Raw genomic sequence first — 15,608 nt, forward strand, 5'->3', positions numbered from 1 at the left:
TGAATTTCCCTGAAATGCAATTCAGTAAATTCCACTTCCAACCCTGCTGTACTCAGACTAGATTTATCACTGTGGTGTCTGAATTATGAGAAAATATTTTTATGTATCTGAAATATGTTTGGTCATGGGCTGAGTGATAAGTTCACTTCTGATTTGAAGTTGAGCCACTCATGCGGACCACTAGAGCAGTCATCAGGGGGTAACATCAAGACCCTACATCCAATTGGTATTCAGGCAATGAAAAGGCCCGAGGCACTGCCCACAGCAACAGTATGTCCGAAGAAAGCAGCGGCCCCCGTCCAGACCAAAGCTGACCCGACAGGGAGTTTCACACCTGCCCTGTTTAACATGGCGGAGAAGATTCAGGAAGAATGAGTAAAGGAAAAGACACTTAATCAATAGTTCCTACCCTCTGTCTCTTAGTTTTTGGGTGATTCGTATATATGAAAAAGCAATGAGGGCTCGATATGTCTGTTCATGCGAACTGGTTTCCTAAGTGTCGAAAGTAAGCAACTTAACAGGCCATCGCTGAAATCTCAGGGTTCTGCCGAGGTCAGACCCCATGAATACATTAGTCAGTCCTGATTTACAGAAAACCCACAATATACCTGCAACTTTAAAATATCCTAAGCTGAACTTTAGTTCTTTGTCTAACTTTGTCTAGGTTGGAAAAAGTTCAAAGGCAGAGAAGCCAAATATTAGATATACACGCAGTATAACTGACAGAAAAAGTGCTTCACATGTGCCGTTTTGGGCATTGAAGCAGCCGGAGAATCAGACAGCGCATCAAGAGCAAGGCCTTCGGCAAGGCCACCCCTAATCAATGTCAAACACCGCAGTCAAGCAACGAATGACATTCAGCACAAAAGTTTTCTAGTTCACTGTTGTGGCGGTGATGATGAATAAGAATATGAATATGAATATAAGAATATGCTCCGCAAAGAGTCCAGGAGAGTTACCATCTCGACCCTGCCATACTCAATAAATTCCTTCTGAAACCTCAAGTGAGAAACACACAGTTTAACAGCACACTAACAAAGCTAATCTTCTGAAGTCAAATCATTTACGCACATGCATGCCTCAAAATTCATTCACCTCAAAATGATGCTAAAGGGGTTCCCTGTGCTTTAAAAAGTGACACAGAGGGGTCCTGACCAATGTGTTAGATGTGCTGGAGTGTTTATGGTCTCTTGGCAAGGCTCTGCAGGTCTACAGCTCCATGTTTGCTACTGTAACTGAATGACAGATTTGGTATCATATCTGAGTCCTCTCAAACATAACAAGACATAATATATGTCTCGATTACGTCTTGTTTGCATTTAGTCCAACACCATGTCATTACCAGGCATGGGACGACAAGCGATAAAAGCTGTTAAGGTATGGAAATTTTACATGAAAAGGTCCATTGTCCATCGTCAATAGCGTTGAGATGTATGAAACACTGCTCACACAGAAGTCACTTTCAAACCAAGCAGCTTTCTGTTGGTCAGCATGAATTTGCATGAATTTGAACATGAGTGAAATCTGTGTGGCGAACATTTTCATCCTCACACAATACTCCCTACCAGGCTATCACATGGATTCCTATTGAAATGACTGCCAAAATGTTGCCGTGCAATGGTAAATGTGACTGCACTTTTAATCTGACTTTTTCTCCTAAATAACTGCAGTGGTTACTGATGAACTTCATCTTTGCTGTGGCTCATTATATCTACAGTAGTTATGAAATATCATTTGATTTGTGAGCCACGGTAATAGTTATCAGTGAATTTCAGTGGAAGTTCAGTCTATATTTTATGATTAGACAAACATCCCTGCTATAGAAGGCAAACAAAGGTATGTGAAATGAGTATTATGTTTGGTAACACTTTAGGTGAATGTGTCTGTGTTACAGTGTAATTATAAATTTAAGTACTGAGTAATAATAATTAACTACATGCAGTTAGGATTAGGGTTTGGTTTAGGGTTAGTTGCATGTAATTATGCATACTTTATATTTATTGCTATAGTAACTACATGTAACACGTGTAACAAGGACACTAAAATAGTGTTACCGTATGTTCAAATACATGGATGTTCAAAGTACATGGATGACCTATACTTCTGGTGAAATGTGAAGTGACGCAACTGACGCCATAGGCCATAAGATGATGCCAATTCATACTGGATTTGATTCATACTACACACATTCATACACACTTTTTAACATCACAAAGTTGTTATTCATCAAATGTAGTAGCGATTTCAGATGCACTTTTGGAATATAGGTACACGGTTTGCATGAACTGCGCTTATGGTGCTATTATAGTGGTTTTTGGAGCATAACAGCCCATAACCACTGTGAACTGTTGCTAAATAGAAAAAAAATTGATGTGAATATTCTTTAAAAATATTGTTTTTGCATTGCATTATATGGAGAAAATAAGAGCATACATGTTTGGAATGACATAAGGGTGAGTAAATAGTGTCAACTGAATTTAAATTCTAAGTTGAGCTATCTCCTTAAGGCTGTTAAACACTTATTTATGCAGTCTGTACAGAAGAAGTCAAAATAAAGACCTCACGGTTCTGTTTAGGTAATATATTCCCAATTTATCTCAGATGGGGGCTTTTTCTCTCTGCCGAGTGGGAGTTTCTCAATGGATTTTTTCATTAAAACCTCTGCAAGATTCAGAGAGCTTCATAAGCGCTGTGGTGGGAATCTGTTTTAATGATGTTTAGGTGAGAGTCTCAGACGTTCCTGAAGAACCTGTGAGGTTAGAGACAATTAACTTGAACGGATCAACCGATGCCACAGATCATTATAGAACACAAGCATTGGAAGCTGAGAAGAAGGTTAGTATAACACACACATTCCCTCTCTCAGCTCTTCTTGCTCCGTTTTCCTTCCACGCACATATACACAAACCGGTACCCTAATCCTCCCAATGTGCAAGTTATCACTCTACTGTAAATGTCAGGTTGGACAGCATACACTCATGAATGATGGATATATGGCACGTCCTAGTTTGCCACGGTTTACTCCCTAGGCAGCATTACAGAACAGCCTATTTCCCCGATCCAGGGCTTAGTGTTTGCAGCTATCAGGCATTCCCAACACTCCCACCTGTGCTTGCATAACAACTACCTAAGCAGCCCAGCTACGCTTAGAGAAAACCGGCAAGCTGAGAGAAACTTTTTAGTTATACATTTCAGCTGCATTGAATTACAGTGGGGACAATATATTGGGAAAAATATTAGAAAATATAAGAAATGTTGTGCACCTGTGTAGATATTTTCATTTGAGCCAGCATCGCCCACCCAGCCAATGTATTCTTTTATTTTTTTTCACCATACAAGGGATTTGAGTATATTGCTTCCATCCTTTTCCAGGCGGAAATAACGGAATCGACTGCTCATGCGAGCTTCTGTTACTCGCCTGCTGTCTGCAAGATTTAGACGAAAACAATTTTCCCCGCTTGAGGCTATCAACTGAGAACAGAGGCAAATTACCACATGTGGCCAGTTAAAATGCCTTGTACTCTGCATGCAGAGAAACTACTTTCTGTCTTTTCAGTGGCATAAAACCATGTTGGGCATGCACCCTCAAAATTATAGGGAAAAAAATTAAGTTGTTGATATTGAAATGGGCTCTGTGCTTCTCATTCATTCACCTATGTATCTTTTATGTCTCTAGATATTTGTATACGTAAAAGTTTAGTTTTTGCAAGTGCCCATTACAAATAATGAATCTTCCTATCATAACATCTCACATTAGAATCTGTCAGCACTCTGATAATGTACTTATGAACATGCACCTTATTAAAACACTTTTCTAAGTGAGCTCTCTGTAACAGAGCTTTCTCATTATGTGCAGTCATAAAACAGGCAAGGAGCTCATTCATTTTGATGGTTAATCAAAATGAATGATTAACTAATAATTAATAATTATTCATTGGCTTTGGTTAATTTTGTGGCCATAATACACAGTTGCTGCATGTGGTATGGACTTTAATACACTTCTAAATGCAGATTAGAGATTGCAAAGGGATGTACAGCATGTGTGTTCTGGTCCTGGAGGACTCCAGTAGTCTACTGCACATTTTGGAGGTCTTCCTTATTTAACTCACCTGATTTATATCTTAAGATCATTATAGGCTTCCAAGCCCTGAAATGGGTGTGTCAGATAAGGGAGACATCCAAAATGTGCAGTGCTGGGGTAGGTACTCCAGGATTGACAACCACTGCTGTACAGTGTCTCCATGAGACAGAGAGAGATAAAAGAGAAGAGAAAGAGAGCAAGCAGAACTGCAAGGCACATATCTCACATAAGGAAAGATGGTGCAAGACGCACATATTTTGTGCATTAATAATTGAATAGCAAGTTCTCATTTAATTGACCGTTAATGATGCAGCACATGCTCAATTCATCTGCATGTATTACAATTCATCATTAAAGACACATTGCTTTCAAACTGTAATTACCCGACTACAAAACTCGGAGGTTAAATGTTACAGTCCCTCAGACTCACTCTGGAGACAGTTATTTCCAGCCTTTAAACACCAACTTAAAGAAACACTCTTTACCTTGTGCTGACGCCAGATGTAGGAGCACCGACAGCAATATTACAATCCAACAGGGTCTCTTTCTCGCTTTTCCCGAATTCCCACACATTGCCAGAGGAGCAGATGGAGAGATACTGAACGCGTTTGTCCGGCACGCCGGGTACATGTTGCTCCTCCACAGTCCAGCCACAGTTGTGCGCGTAATTTTCGAGAGTGTCTCTGACGAGTCTTTGCTCAAAGAAGCGAGGTCGTGTGCAACTCAGTAAAAGACAAATCCTTCACATTTATGTCTCAAACTTGAATATCGTTAGACTCCGTTGTAGGTGCGAGTTTGTTTAGATTAAAACTTTGCGCAATTACGCACGCACAGTCTACGACTCCAATGCACAGAGATATTAATTTTTCAGTGATCACATATACTTTTCCCCCCCTTTGTATCCACTGTCTCTACTCTCATGCGTTTACTTAAATGTTTGATCAATTAGTATATTTCCAATCCAGAGCGCAAACGCCTCTAGTTCACGAACTGTTGATAACGGCCCCCACAATGTGATTAGACGGGTGATAATTCGCTCATAATCAATAATGCTGTGTTATTCTCGTTCCAATAACCAAAAGTTATTTGGTTATTTTTCTGGCGCGTTGCTGTTGCTATCCCCAAGACGAGTCTTTTGCAATGAAGAACCTCCCGTTCACTGAGTCCGCCCAGATGAAGAATAAGCTTCATTCGGCGTAAGTAACTTTCCAAGTCCCGTTTCAGAGCGCCACGGTGCCGTTTGGTCTAAACGAACCATGCTGTGCGTAAAGCTCCGCTGTGTACGAGGGTGCAAAACGGTTTTCGTGGGAGATCAAACTGTCATCGCTGAATGCCGCCCAGGAACCGGCCCGATGCTGAAGATCTTCAGCATCGTATGAGCAGCGGATCGGAGAGTGCGGTGCGCGCGGAGGGGGCTGACGCACGGTGCCACCGCGCGGTGAGCTCCAATAAGACACGCAGTGAGACAGACGGGCGCTCGCTCCTGAATGCACTGAACGCGTGCGGAAACAGCCCGACAGTAATTCTGAACGGTTGAACGGTCACAACGACCTTTCAATAATGTCTCCATCACTCTATGAAACAGCGATTAGTGGCTAAACTAACATGCCTCTTTGTCTAAGCTACTTCTGTTGTTTGTGCATGTGTTTGTGGAGCTGAAATATGATGGGTATCGCTATTTAATTGACTGAATTGAATAGACATGACCTTTAGCGAATGAATAGAACTCATCCATGAGATATTACCTTTTTGATTTCCAAAAACAGGCTTTTATTGTCTACATTTCCTGCTGTCTCTGTCTCATTTCGACCCTTGTGGTACTTTACACATCTGTCTGTCTATCTACCTATCTATCTACCTATCTATCTATCTATCTATCTATCTATCTATCTATCTATCTATCTATCTATCTATCTATCTATCTATCTATCTATCTATCTATCTATCTATCTATCTATCTATCTCAATGTTCCTCTGTGCGTCTGTTTGGCCATCTGTGTGCTTGCCTCTGTCCATCAATCAGTCTTTTGTTTCTTTATTTTTCTTCAACACTCTATTCACATCAGTCCTCCCATTCAAATAAGAATTGGATTGTAAATTGACATTTAATCAAATGTTTGTATTGAGGCATTGCTGGCTTCTTGTGATTAATCTTTTGTGTTTTCCTTTTTCCAAAATTATTGTATTTTTCTGTGGGCAACAGAATCTGCTAAATGAAGAATACATAAATGCAAATGCACTATTGTTATTATTAAATTGCATTACAAACATAAAAGAACTACCCAATCTACCCCAAAACAGGTTGACTCACAACATACATTCAGTTCAATTGACAGTAAAAGAGCATTTTGACTGAATATTGATCTTAGAATTACAGATGGCTGAATCAAAACAATAGCAAAACTACAGTAAGAAATGGAGCAATGAATGAATGAATGGATGGATCCCCAGTAAAATATGTAAACATCTTAAATAGATATAAAGATAAATTTACTTCAGAAACAAAACTGCGTAGGAAATAAATATAAAATAATCTACCCCTTTGGCAAAATATGTGTGTGTGTGTGTGTGTGTGTGTGTGTGTGTGTGTGTGGGGGGGGGGGGGTATTACTAAATATATATATATATATATATATATATATATATATATATATATATATATATATATATATATATATATATATACTTAAGCCTTTTTTTTTAAATGTATCTTGTTTTAAGAATGTTGTAAAAATATAACATATAAAAATATATATAGGATTTTTTTTCCAATGATAAACAAAGATCCTAAACATATTTCATGAGCAGAAAACAAGAGCGAAACCTAGAGAGAGACTAAACAGACTTTAAAAGAGAATGTAAAGAAGAGTGTATATCAGAAGTGTTTACATCAATTTATACATCAGTCAAAGGAATCATTTGGGACACATTGAGAGCTGGTCTGAGTCTTGCACTTATGATCCAGAGGAGAAATACAGAGAGCCTGCATGCAGCAAAACACACACCTACACATGCTCCGGGATAGTATGCATGCACACACACACATCCGCAAATATATGCAAACGCAAACACATGCACATCCATATGTAGGGATTTACTGTAGGATCGGTAGCACTTCACCAGAGTGGAGGTCAGATGGCAGAACAAGCCAACATCAGACTACTTTTCAGGTCTGATTTCTCCTGTGAAGCCTGTTCGCCCACACACCCAACAAACACACAAGCATACTTCAAAGATTATTGATCTTCTCTGGCCTGCGGGAAAAACAACTTCCACATCAAGCAGCACTCCTTTGGGTTAATCATACATGTCAGAGGGCCGAAGCTAATCTGTGAATAAACCTGTAAAGCACCTTTACGGCCAGGTTGTGAGGCCTGGAAGTGGACCAGCCTTCTTAACACTTGTGAGTACTGGGGAAATGTGGTACTGGATCTGGGTCTTTAAAAAAGTACACTAGTGGTGAAATCGGGGATTCAAAACCATATATTCTGACAAAGACAGACAGACGGACGGATGGACGGACGGACGGACAGACAGATAAATGAGAAATGATAGATAGATAGATAGATAGATAGATAGATAGATAGATAGATAGATAGATAGATAGATAGATAGAGATATACGAGACAGACAGAGGATGGATGGATGCATGGATGCATGGATGCATGGATGGATGGATGGATGGATGGATGGATGGATGGATGGATGGATGGATGGATGGAAAGATTTCCCCCCCCCCCCCCCCCCCATTGAAATTCATAAGAGGCTGATGATGAAATACTTTTTTATCAGCAGCAATTCTCATGATGAATTCTCAGCATGATACTAACCTAATGACATTATACTCGTAAAAGCATACAAATACATAACACAAAAAGAGTAAAACAAGTAGGATAAAAAAACAAAAAAACAAGTCCATAACTATTGCTACATTTCGTTTTAAATACATTACATATTCGACATTTCTCTTGCTTTGTCTGCCAACTGGGATGGATTTTTTTCATCGAACTTGTCACAATGCATTATAGGATTTGATTCAGCGAGGTGAACAAGCCTATACTGTTCTCACTTTATCAATTGAAACAGACTAATTTAAGAGAGGTATTGCTTTAGAATTCACCTCTGCATGGAATCTCACACAAAATGGAACCTTCATGAAATATGACTGGTAGCAGAAAGAGTAAGAGAGAGAGGGCTGTGGTCTGGAACACTGCTACTTTTGGCAGCTCGACTCCTAGAGCATTCACTGTTACAAGAGCATGCAGTATTGCAGGTTGTAGGCTCAAATTAGCAGATTGTGAAAAAAATTGCATTAAACAGTTATTGTTACTGATACATACAAATATGTGACATTAGAATAACAGATAAAAAAAGATGCCACCTAGGGTGTTGTGGATGGTTGCCAGGGTTGTTTCTAAGGCAGTGTTCAGTGTGTTTTTTTACGGTTTCTAGGTTAATTGTACCAGGTCAGATGGTTGCTGGCTGACACAAGTACAAAGAGCCCAGTCTCTATGACATTCTGGTGTAGATTTCGTTTCAGGTTCCTCCTTAAAGTGACCCTATTATGCTTTTCAGATATTACCTTTAATGTAGTGTGTAATAGTGGTTTACGAATGTAAAAGGTTTGCAAAGTTTCAAAAGATCAAAGTAACGATAACTGTTGTCTGCCACAAGAAAGAACCAATTCTGAACTGCCTGAAATGAGTTGTCAGTTATTTCAGTCTTACTTCCTGCATGAATCTACATAGGTTTGTAACAAATTTGCTTAATGCCAGCCTATGGTCTTCATGGCTGCCTCCAAACAATGCCCAATTTGACCCGCCCTCAAACACTGCTGCAACTGAGGCCTGGAAGAGCTTGGTTCATGTTATCGACATGTTGAGAAGACGCTGTTTTCTGCACTGTGAAAGCAAGTTCACTTTGCATCCAATTCCAAATGTTGAAGACTCACGCTGGAATTGCCATGATGCCATTGTTACTGTTCCTATCACAAGTGCTGAGGAATCAGAGCTGAAATTCAGATATGGTAATAGTAATTTCGTTTTCCAACATACACTGTAAGCAGTAGACCAATCACAACAGACTGGGCTGTCTGACCAATCAGAGCAGAGCAGGCTCTCGGAAACAAGGGGGGAATCATTTTAACCTCAGGATGCATGTACAGTACACCTATTGTAAGAGACCTCCAAAACAAAATAGGAACCTTTAAAATAGCATAATAGAAATGTAATCGTCCACCAGGTGAAAATTGTAACTCTGAATGTTTAGAAAAATCAACAAGCCACATGATTAACAAACAGTGCATGACTAGTTACCCGTTGAATGTTCAACACACAGAGTTATGTTTTTTTTTTTTTTTAAACCCCTAATGCGAAACAATAGCAATGGTAGACTAATGTTTACCATATCAAACTCCACTAATAAACAGGCTGAACACAAACTGGCTTTTACCAGAATATAATATAAGAATCTACTCATCCCCCTCGACAATTAGTATAATTTTTTTTATTTATTTTTTATTTGTTTAACCAGGAAGGTCCCATTGAGATACAATATGTCTTCTTCCAGGGAGTCCTGGTCAAGATAGTCAGCACAAGACAAAAAAAAAAAACAAAGTAGTACATAACACAACAGAATAAACATACAAATTTCTATATCTGAAAGACAACACAAACCACAATCAATTACTAAAACATTTACACCGTTCTATAAAAACAGACTTTAAAATGTTTTTAAACGAAGTGAGAGATGGTACATATTTCATGTGTAATATACCTTGGAGCTCATTCCATGCATAAGGAGCATAGTTAGAGAAGGCTGATCTACCTAATCCTGTATGGAAAATTGAGTTCTTAAGTAAAAGTTTAACTGTTGATCTAGTATTATAGATACTAGTACAGTATGTCAATAGATTAGATATATACTGTGGTAATTTACCCAGTAAAGCTTTTAAAATAAAGATCAACATATGATGTTTCCTCCTCAAGCACAGTGAAGTCCAATTTGTCAACTCATATAAATTACAGTGATGTGTATGCACCCTTGAACCAGTCACAAATTGTAAAGCAGCATGATAAACAACATCCAATTTTTTCAATGTATTTAAAGGTGCATGCATATATATTATATCACCATAGTCCAATACTGGCAAAAAGGTACTTTCCACTAATCGTTTTCGAGCAACAAAGGAAAAACATTTTTTCAAAAGAAAATAAAAACCCAATCTTGGTCTCAATTTCTTTAAAAGTATATCAATATGAGTACTAAAAGTAAATTTATCATCCAGCCAAATTCCAAGATATTTATATGCAACTCTCTCAAGCAGAGTACCATCAAAAGTTTTAATCATAAAATTTACTTTGCCTTTCTTTCTTTGAAGTAACTTATTGACATGCTGTTCTGGCCACTCCCGGTCTGTTTTTGGATGCAGTGATTCGTTCAGTTAAAGGATATATATATATATATATATATATATATATATTTTAAAGTCCTTATCAAAGTGTAATTCTCTACCTCACTGTTGAGATTCAGTGCTGGATACACAGCAGGTCTGAATGAAGAGAGATGCGTGTCGAGGATCCCTGCACTGCTGCTGGAGTCTTACAGGGTTTTCAGGTGTGTAGGACTGACAGGTACTAGAGCACTAAATAATGTAGGTGACACTGACTGTGAAGGAGATACAGAGAAACTGAGGAAGGTAGAGAGAAAGAGAGAGTTGGGGAATGTTACTTTTGAAAGTAATGCATTGCATTATTGTCATACTTCCTAATAAAACGTACATTTATATTTAACCGTTCAGCAGTTGCTCTCATCCAAGGCGACATGCAAATGAGGAAAAACACAAATGATTTATCATAAACGAGCCAAAAATGTTAGCAGTACTGCAATAATAGAGAACAGTAGGGCTCCAGAAGTAAAAATCTCATTAATTTTCTCCATTTTCAATGATAGCATGTTAACATTACACAAACATTGATACGCACGCACGCACGCACACACGCACACACGCACACACACACACACCATTATTATTTTTTTTATTTTTTTTTTTTTTATTAAATCATAATAATAACAAATCTAAACTTGAATACAATCGGTAAAACTTCACAATGTGGTTCATTAGTTAACATTAGTTAACAACTTTACATTACAGTTATACAGTAACTGTATACAGTTATATACAGTTATAGGAACAATACTTCTACAGCATGTATTCATTTTAGCTAATATTAATTTCAGCATTTACTAATCCATTGTTAAAATCAAAGGTTGTATTTGTTAACATTAGTTAATGCACTGTGAACTAACACAAACAAGCAATGAACAGCTATATTTTTATTAAATACAAAGTTCTGGCATGAAACTCTAGATGGTGCAGGCTAATAGGTCCTTTTTCACATCTGTCCATAATCACATCGTTATCTATAGGGCGTTGCTGATTGGTTCCTGCCGTATCAGAAGCCAATGAGCTCGCTGCTCAACCTTCAAATACTTGGGTAGCATTTGCCTTAGCAGTGCAGCGCGCTTTCAGAAACCCTCCACCTTCCCCAGCTCCACCTATAGATCTGCTACGGGTAATTAATGTAGGCTATATTGTACAGCAGCATCATATCTTACTTGCTCACAGCAGCGTGTCATGTATGTATTGGCAGTAGCAAGTCCGGTACTTGCTCTGCAGCAGCAGCAATAACACCAGCAGCAGTGTACAGTACGAACATATCAACATTGTCATACCCATTACCATGCCAATCACTCCGAGAGTTGTCATGACAGAAATAACATTAACAAAGATTAATAAATACTTTAACAAATGTATTGCTCATTGTTAGTTCATGTTAGTTAATACATTAACTAATGTTAACAAATGAACCTTATTGTAAAGTGTAACCGAAATATCTTTATGCAACAAAGTAATTTCTTAATGCCATTATTTATGCAATAAAAAAAAATCTTAATTTCCATGACAGTTCCAGTTCTACAAATCACAAAAATTCTCATAGCTCTCTCAAGAAATTGTATATAGCGATAAACTAATTTTTTTTTATTTTTTTTTATTAATTGTTCTTTGTATTAATCAGTAACTTAGTTAATTGTGTATATTGCAATTTTATTATTGATTAAATTGTGTAATATGTAATGTTACATGGGATGAGTTGTTCTTTCCTTCAAGAATGTCTACCTTTGTCTTTATTTTCATGAAAAAAAAAATATATACATGGAGAAATTGAATAAGGCAAACACTTCCATAACCAATAGAAACTGGATGGTAACTATACCTTATAGGATGGGTGTTATATCATTCGTTTCATCTTTCATTTTTAGGGCTTTCTTCTATAAAAATAAAAAAATAAAAAAATAAAAATGTTTTTCCTGTAACGGCAAAGTCTGGCCAAAAAAGTTTCTTTAAACTGAACTCAGAAGAAAAGAGAAGGAAGCAACGCATCAGCAAGTTCCTGATGCCCGAGCCAGTGTCTGTCATCGTGCTGTCACACTCCTGGAAGAGTAAACAAAGTGAGAAAAGAAAAGAAATGATGAGAGAGGGGAAGAAGACAGAGCCCTCATATCCCGGCAGGTACACACAGTGACATTAATAAGCTGAAAGACAGACTAATTAATGTAAGAGGCTTTAATCGTGGCCATTATGAAAACGGAGACAGGGTGAAATGCCAGTGGATTTTGCAGGATGGACTGAATGTCGGTTTGAGATTTATTTCAAGGGAATTAAAAGCATGGCATAACCAAGGTCTCAAGCTGCTAAATTCAGTGTACATCCAAACTATACTTTCTGTCGTTTTTTTTTTTTTCTCTTTCACTCTACGACATTTATATAATACATACTGTATGCAAACGGAACAGCGTGGGTCTAGGTGTATGTCAAATCTTACTGAACGGATCAAGGATAAACAATAAGTAGTGTGTCAGTACACCCAAGTCAAAAGTCGCACATGTACTTTCTGTTTCTCAGTAGCTGTCTCTGGAAAAAAAAAAATGACTGTGAGAAAATGGAATGCAAGTCGTGACAGTCTGACACTCTTACACCTTGGTGGCATCACCCTATTGAGTAAAAGAGTGTGAGAGGTTATGGTTAGGCCACAAAGTTTCAAGATAAAAGGCAGCCATACTTCGGCAGTGTTCAAGTGTTATTGTGTTCTTCCAGGCCACTGCCACTGTACAAAACTCGCCTTTTCATTTCACAGAGAGCAAGGAACTCCAGGATGAGATTGAATAGAAACATTAAAGCTACACTGTGTAGGATTTTCTCCCATCTAGCGGTGAAATTGTATATGACTACCAACTGAATATTACTTTCTAGCTCCTCCCATTCCGAAGGCGTTTTAACTCCTACAGTGGCCGTATTATTTCAAATCTGCCGGCAAACGCGAGCAAATCTCCCTCTCGCATTCGTCACAGTGCCACTGCGTGTAAAAACGCGAAAGGCAAAGCTTGTATGTCCCTCTTTGTCTAATGTATTTTCAAGATGGATGCGCAACATGGCTTCCGCCATTCAAGCGACTCGCTCGTATGTATTCTAAATGGCAGATTATACACTTACGAGAATACTTAATAAGTTGGTTGAAGTGATTACACATTAATGAGAACGTATAATTTTGAAATAACGTGTTTTTTGCTAAAAATCAACTTAAAATATTACACAGTGTAGGTTTAAGGGAATCATTCATTTGATGCTTCAGTCGAACTAATTCCTAAAGCACTTGAAGAAACGTACAACACTTGACTTAACTACAGAGCCAAAAACATTATATGAAAAAAATTACTAAAAAAAGCATTTTAATTTAACAGGGTCCTATTATGCCGCTTTACTAAGTCTTGGTTTTGTTTTTGGGGAGAACTAGAATACGCCTTCATGGTTGATTGTTCAAAAAACACATTATTTTTCACATGTTTTACATTATTACAGCTCCTCTCTTCCCAGTCTGGCTTGAACGTGCCATGTAGTTCCTGTTTCGATGAAGCCTTCCGAAATACAAAATGTGCTGTGATTGGTTAACTGACCCAGTGTGATGTGATTGGCACCACTTAGCGGAAAAGCACGTGTTCGGGAAATATCGCGACCCTTACCAAAACCACAAGTTTTATCTGCTCAGGTGTAAATATTAAGGATGGTGTCAACTTCAAACCAATTCAAGCCTGATTCAGATTTAAGAATGTTAACAAACAAGAAGATCGTCCAGAGCAGATTTCATGCACAGATTTTTGTATTTATTTATTTTATTTTAGTAATTTTATAATACATTTTAGATATGATATACACCATTTAATCATGATACTTGTCGGAAAACTATGGTAATACAAACAGAAATCGAGCACAAAATCATGGTTAATTTTCCTGAGGGGTGGCGAACAGCCTTACAAAAGCAAGAGCTTACAAAAGCTAAAGTAAACTCTATATCAAGACTAATGTTGGCTAGCAGCTGAGCGGAGGCAAACAGCTTTGTCCTTTGTTTACTTCGTAGCAACAATATAAAACTTATAATTGGAACTGTTAATAGAAAACACAACTACAAATAATAAGACATACTTACATGTTGTGATCCACAAACAACAGATTGTCCCGACAAAGTGGGAACTGGAGAAGTTTTTGTGTGCGAATACTGCATTGCACTCTCTTAGGTTCTGACTGGAAGCTGTTCTCTGTAAAATGTGCAGCGCACAGATAAACGTTGGGATTATAATGTTCAGGAACACTGTTTAAAATACATTTTAACCACTCTAAGTTTGTCAGCCTTGGGAAGGTCAAACAAATAAGGTTTGGAAACGAGGTGGAAAAAACAGCGTCTCTTTGACATAGCGACAACACTGGCTCAACCGGGCCTCGCACCTTTTTTGCGTATTCCGTGGTTGGGAATTATTTAAATGACTATCATTGTGACTTCACAAGATCTGGAAAAAAAATGCATTGTAGTCCAAAAGAGTCGTTCGTTGTAGTTCTTGGAAAGTGGATTCTGTTAAATCTCTTTGGAGTGGACTTTGAGCTTTGTAAACTTGCAAATCTTTTTAAAGCTCAAACAGTGATAGGGAAAGTTACTTTTGAAAGCATTACTTTCTCACCTGGGCAGGGCTTGTTTGTTTGTTTGTTTGTTTGTTTGTTTGTTTGTTTGTTTGTTTGTTTGTTTGTTTTTAATAAAAAAAAAGTTATTTTTTGGCAAATGTAAAGGCCCAGACAGTGGTTGATAAAGTGACATTAAATAAAGTATATTTGTGTTATTTAACATAATTATTGCAAGTTTGATTAATATTCTGATTTTGCATTTCACAATTTTTATTCACTTTTCACTTCTATTCGGTCAGTAAATGACCAAATGTTGAGGATACTTTATTCTTTGCTGAAACAAACTGTTGACAAATGAGAATTTGAGATCCAGTTGTACTTTTGGAAATCAGCTGGAGATTCACTTGATTTCAAACTGACTAGAGTAATGACTGCAACAAATTCAGCTTTGATATATATCACAGGAATAAATTACATTTTAAAATATATTAAAATATAAAAAAAACAGTTGTTTCA

The 15,608-nt window shown here is 37.7% G+C and overlaps 1 protein-coding gene across 6 annotated transcripts in view; it reads right to left on the minus strand.

Moving 5' to 3' along the window:
* The window catches only part of sdk2b (sidekick cell adhesion molecule 2b), a 295,948-nt gene extending 290,461 nt beyond the window's left edge, over positions 1 to 5,487 (minus strand). For 5 of the 6 annotated variants that reach the window (XM_079851455.1, XM_079851453.1, XM_079851454.1 and 2 more), the window contains exon 1: positions 4,567 to 5,486. In XM_079851455.1, coding sequence (XP_079707581.1) covers positions 4,567 to 4,711 — 145 coding nt within the window. In that variant the 5' untranslated portion in view covers positions 4,712 to 5,486. Of the gene's footprint in view, positions 1 to 4,566 lie in introns of all 6 variants that reach the window. The other variant, XM_079851451.1, reaches the window with a different exon arrangement.
* Between the last annotated feature and the right edge of the window lie 10,121 nt (positions 5,488 to 15,608).

The sequence above is a fragment of the Squalius cephalus genome, assembly GCF_949319135.1.
Source record: "Squalius cephalus genome assembly, chromosome: 19".
Lineage (NCBI taxonomy): Eukaryota > Metazoa > Chordata > Actinopteri > Cypriniformes > Leuciscidae > Squalius > Squalius cephalus.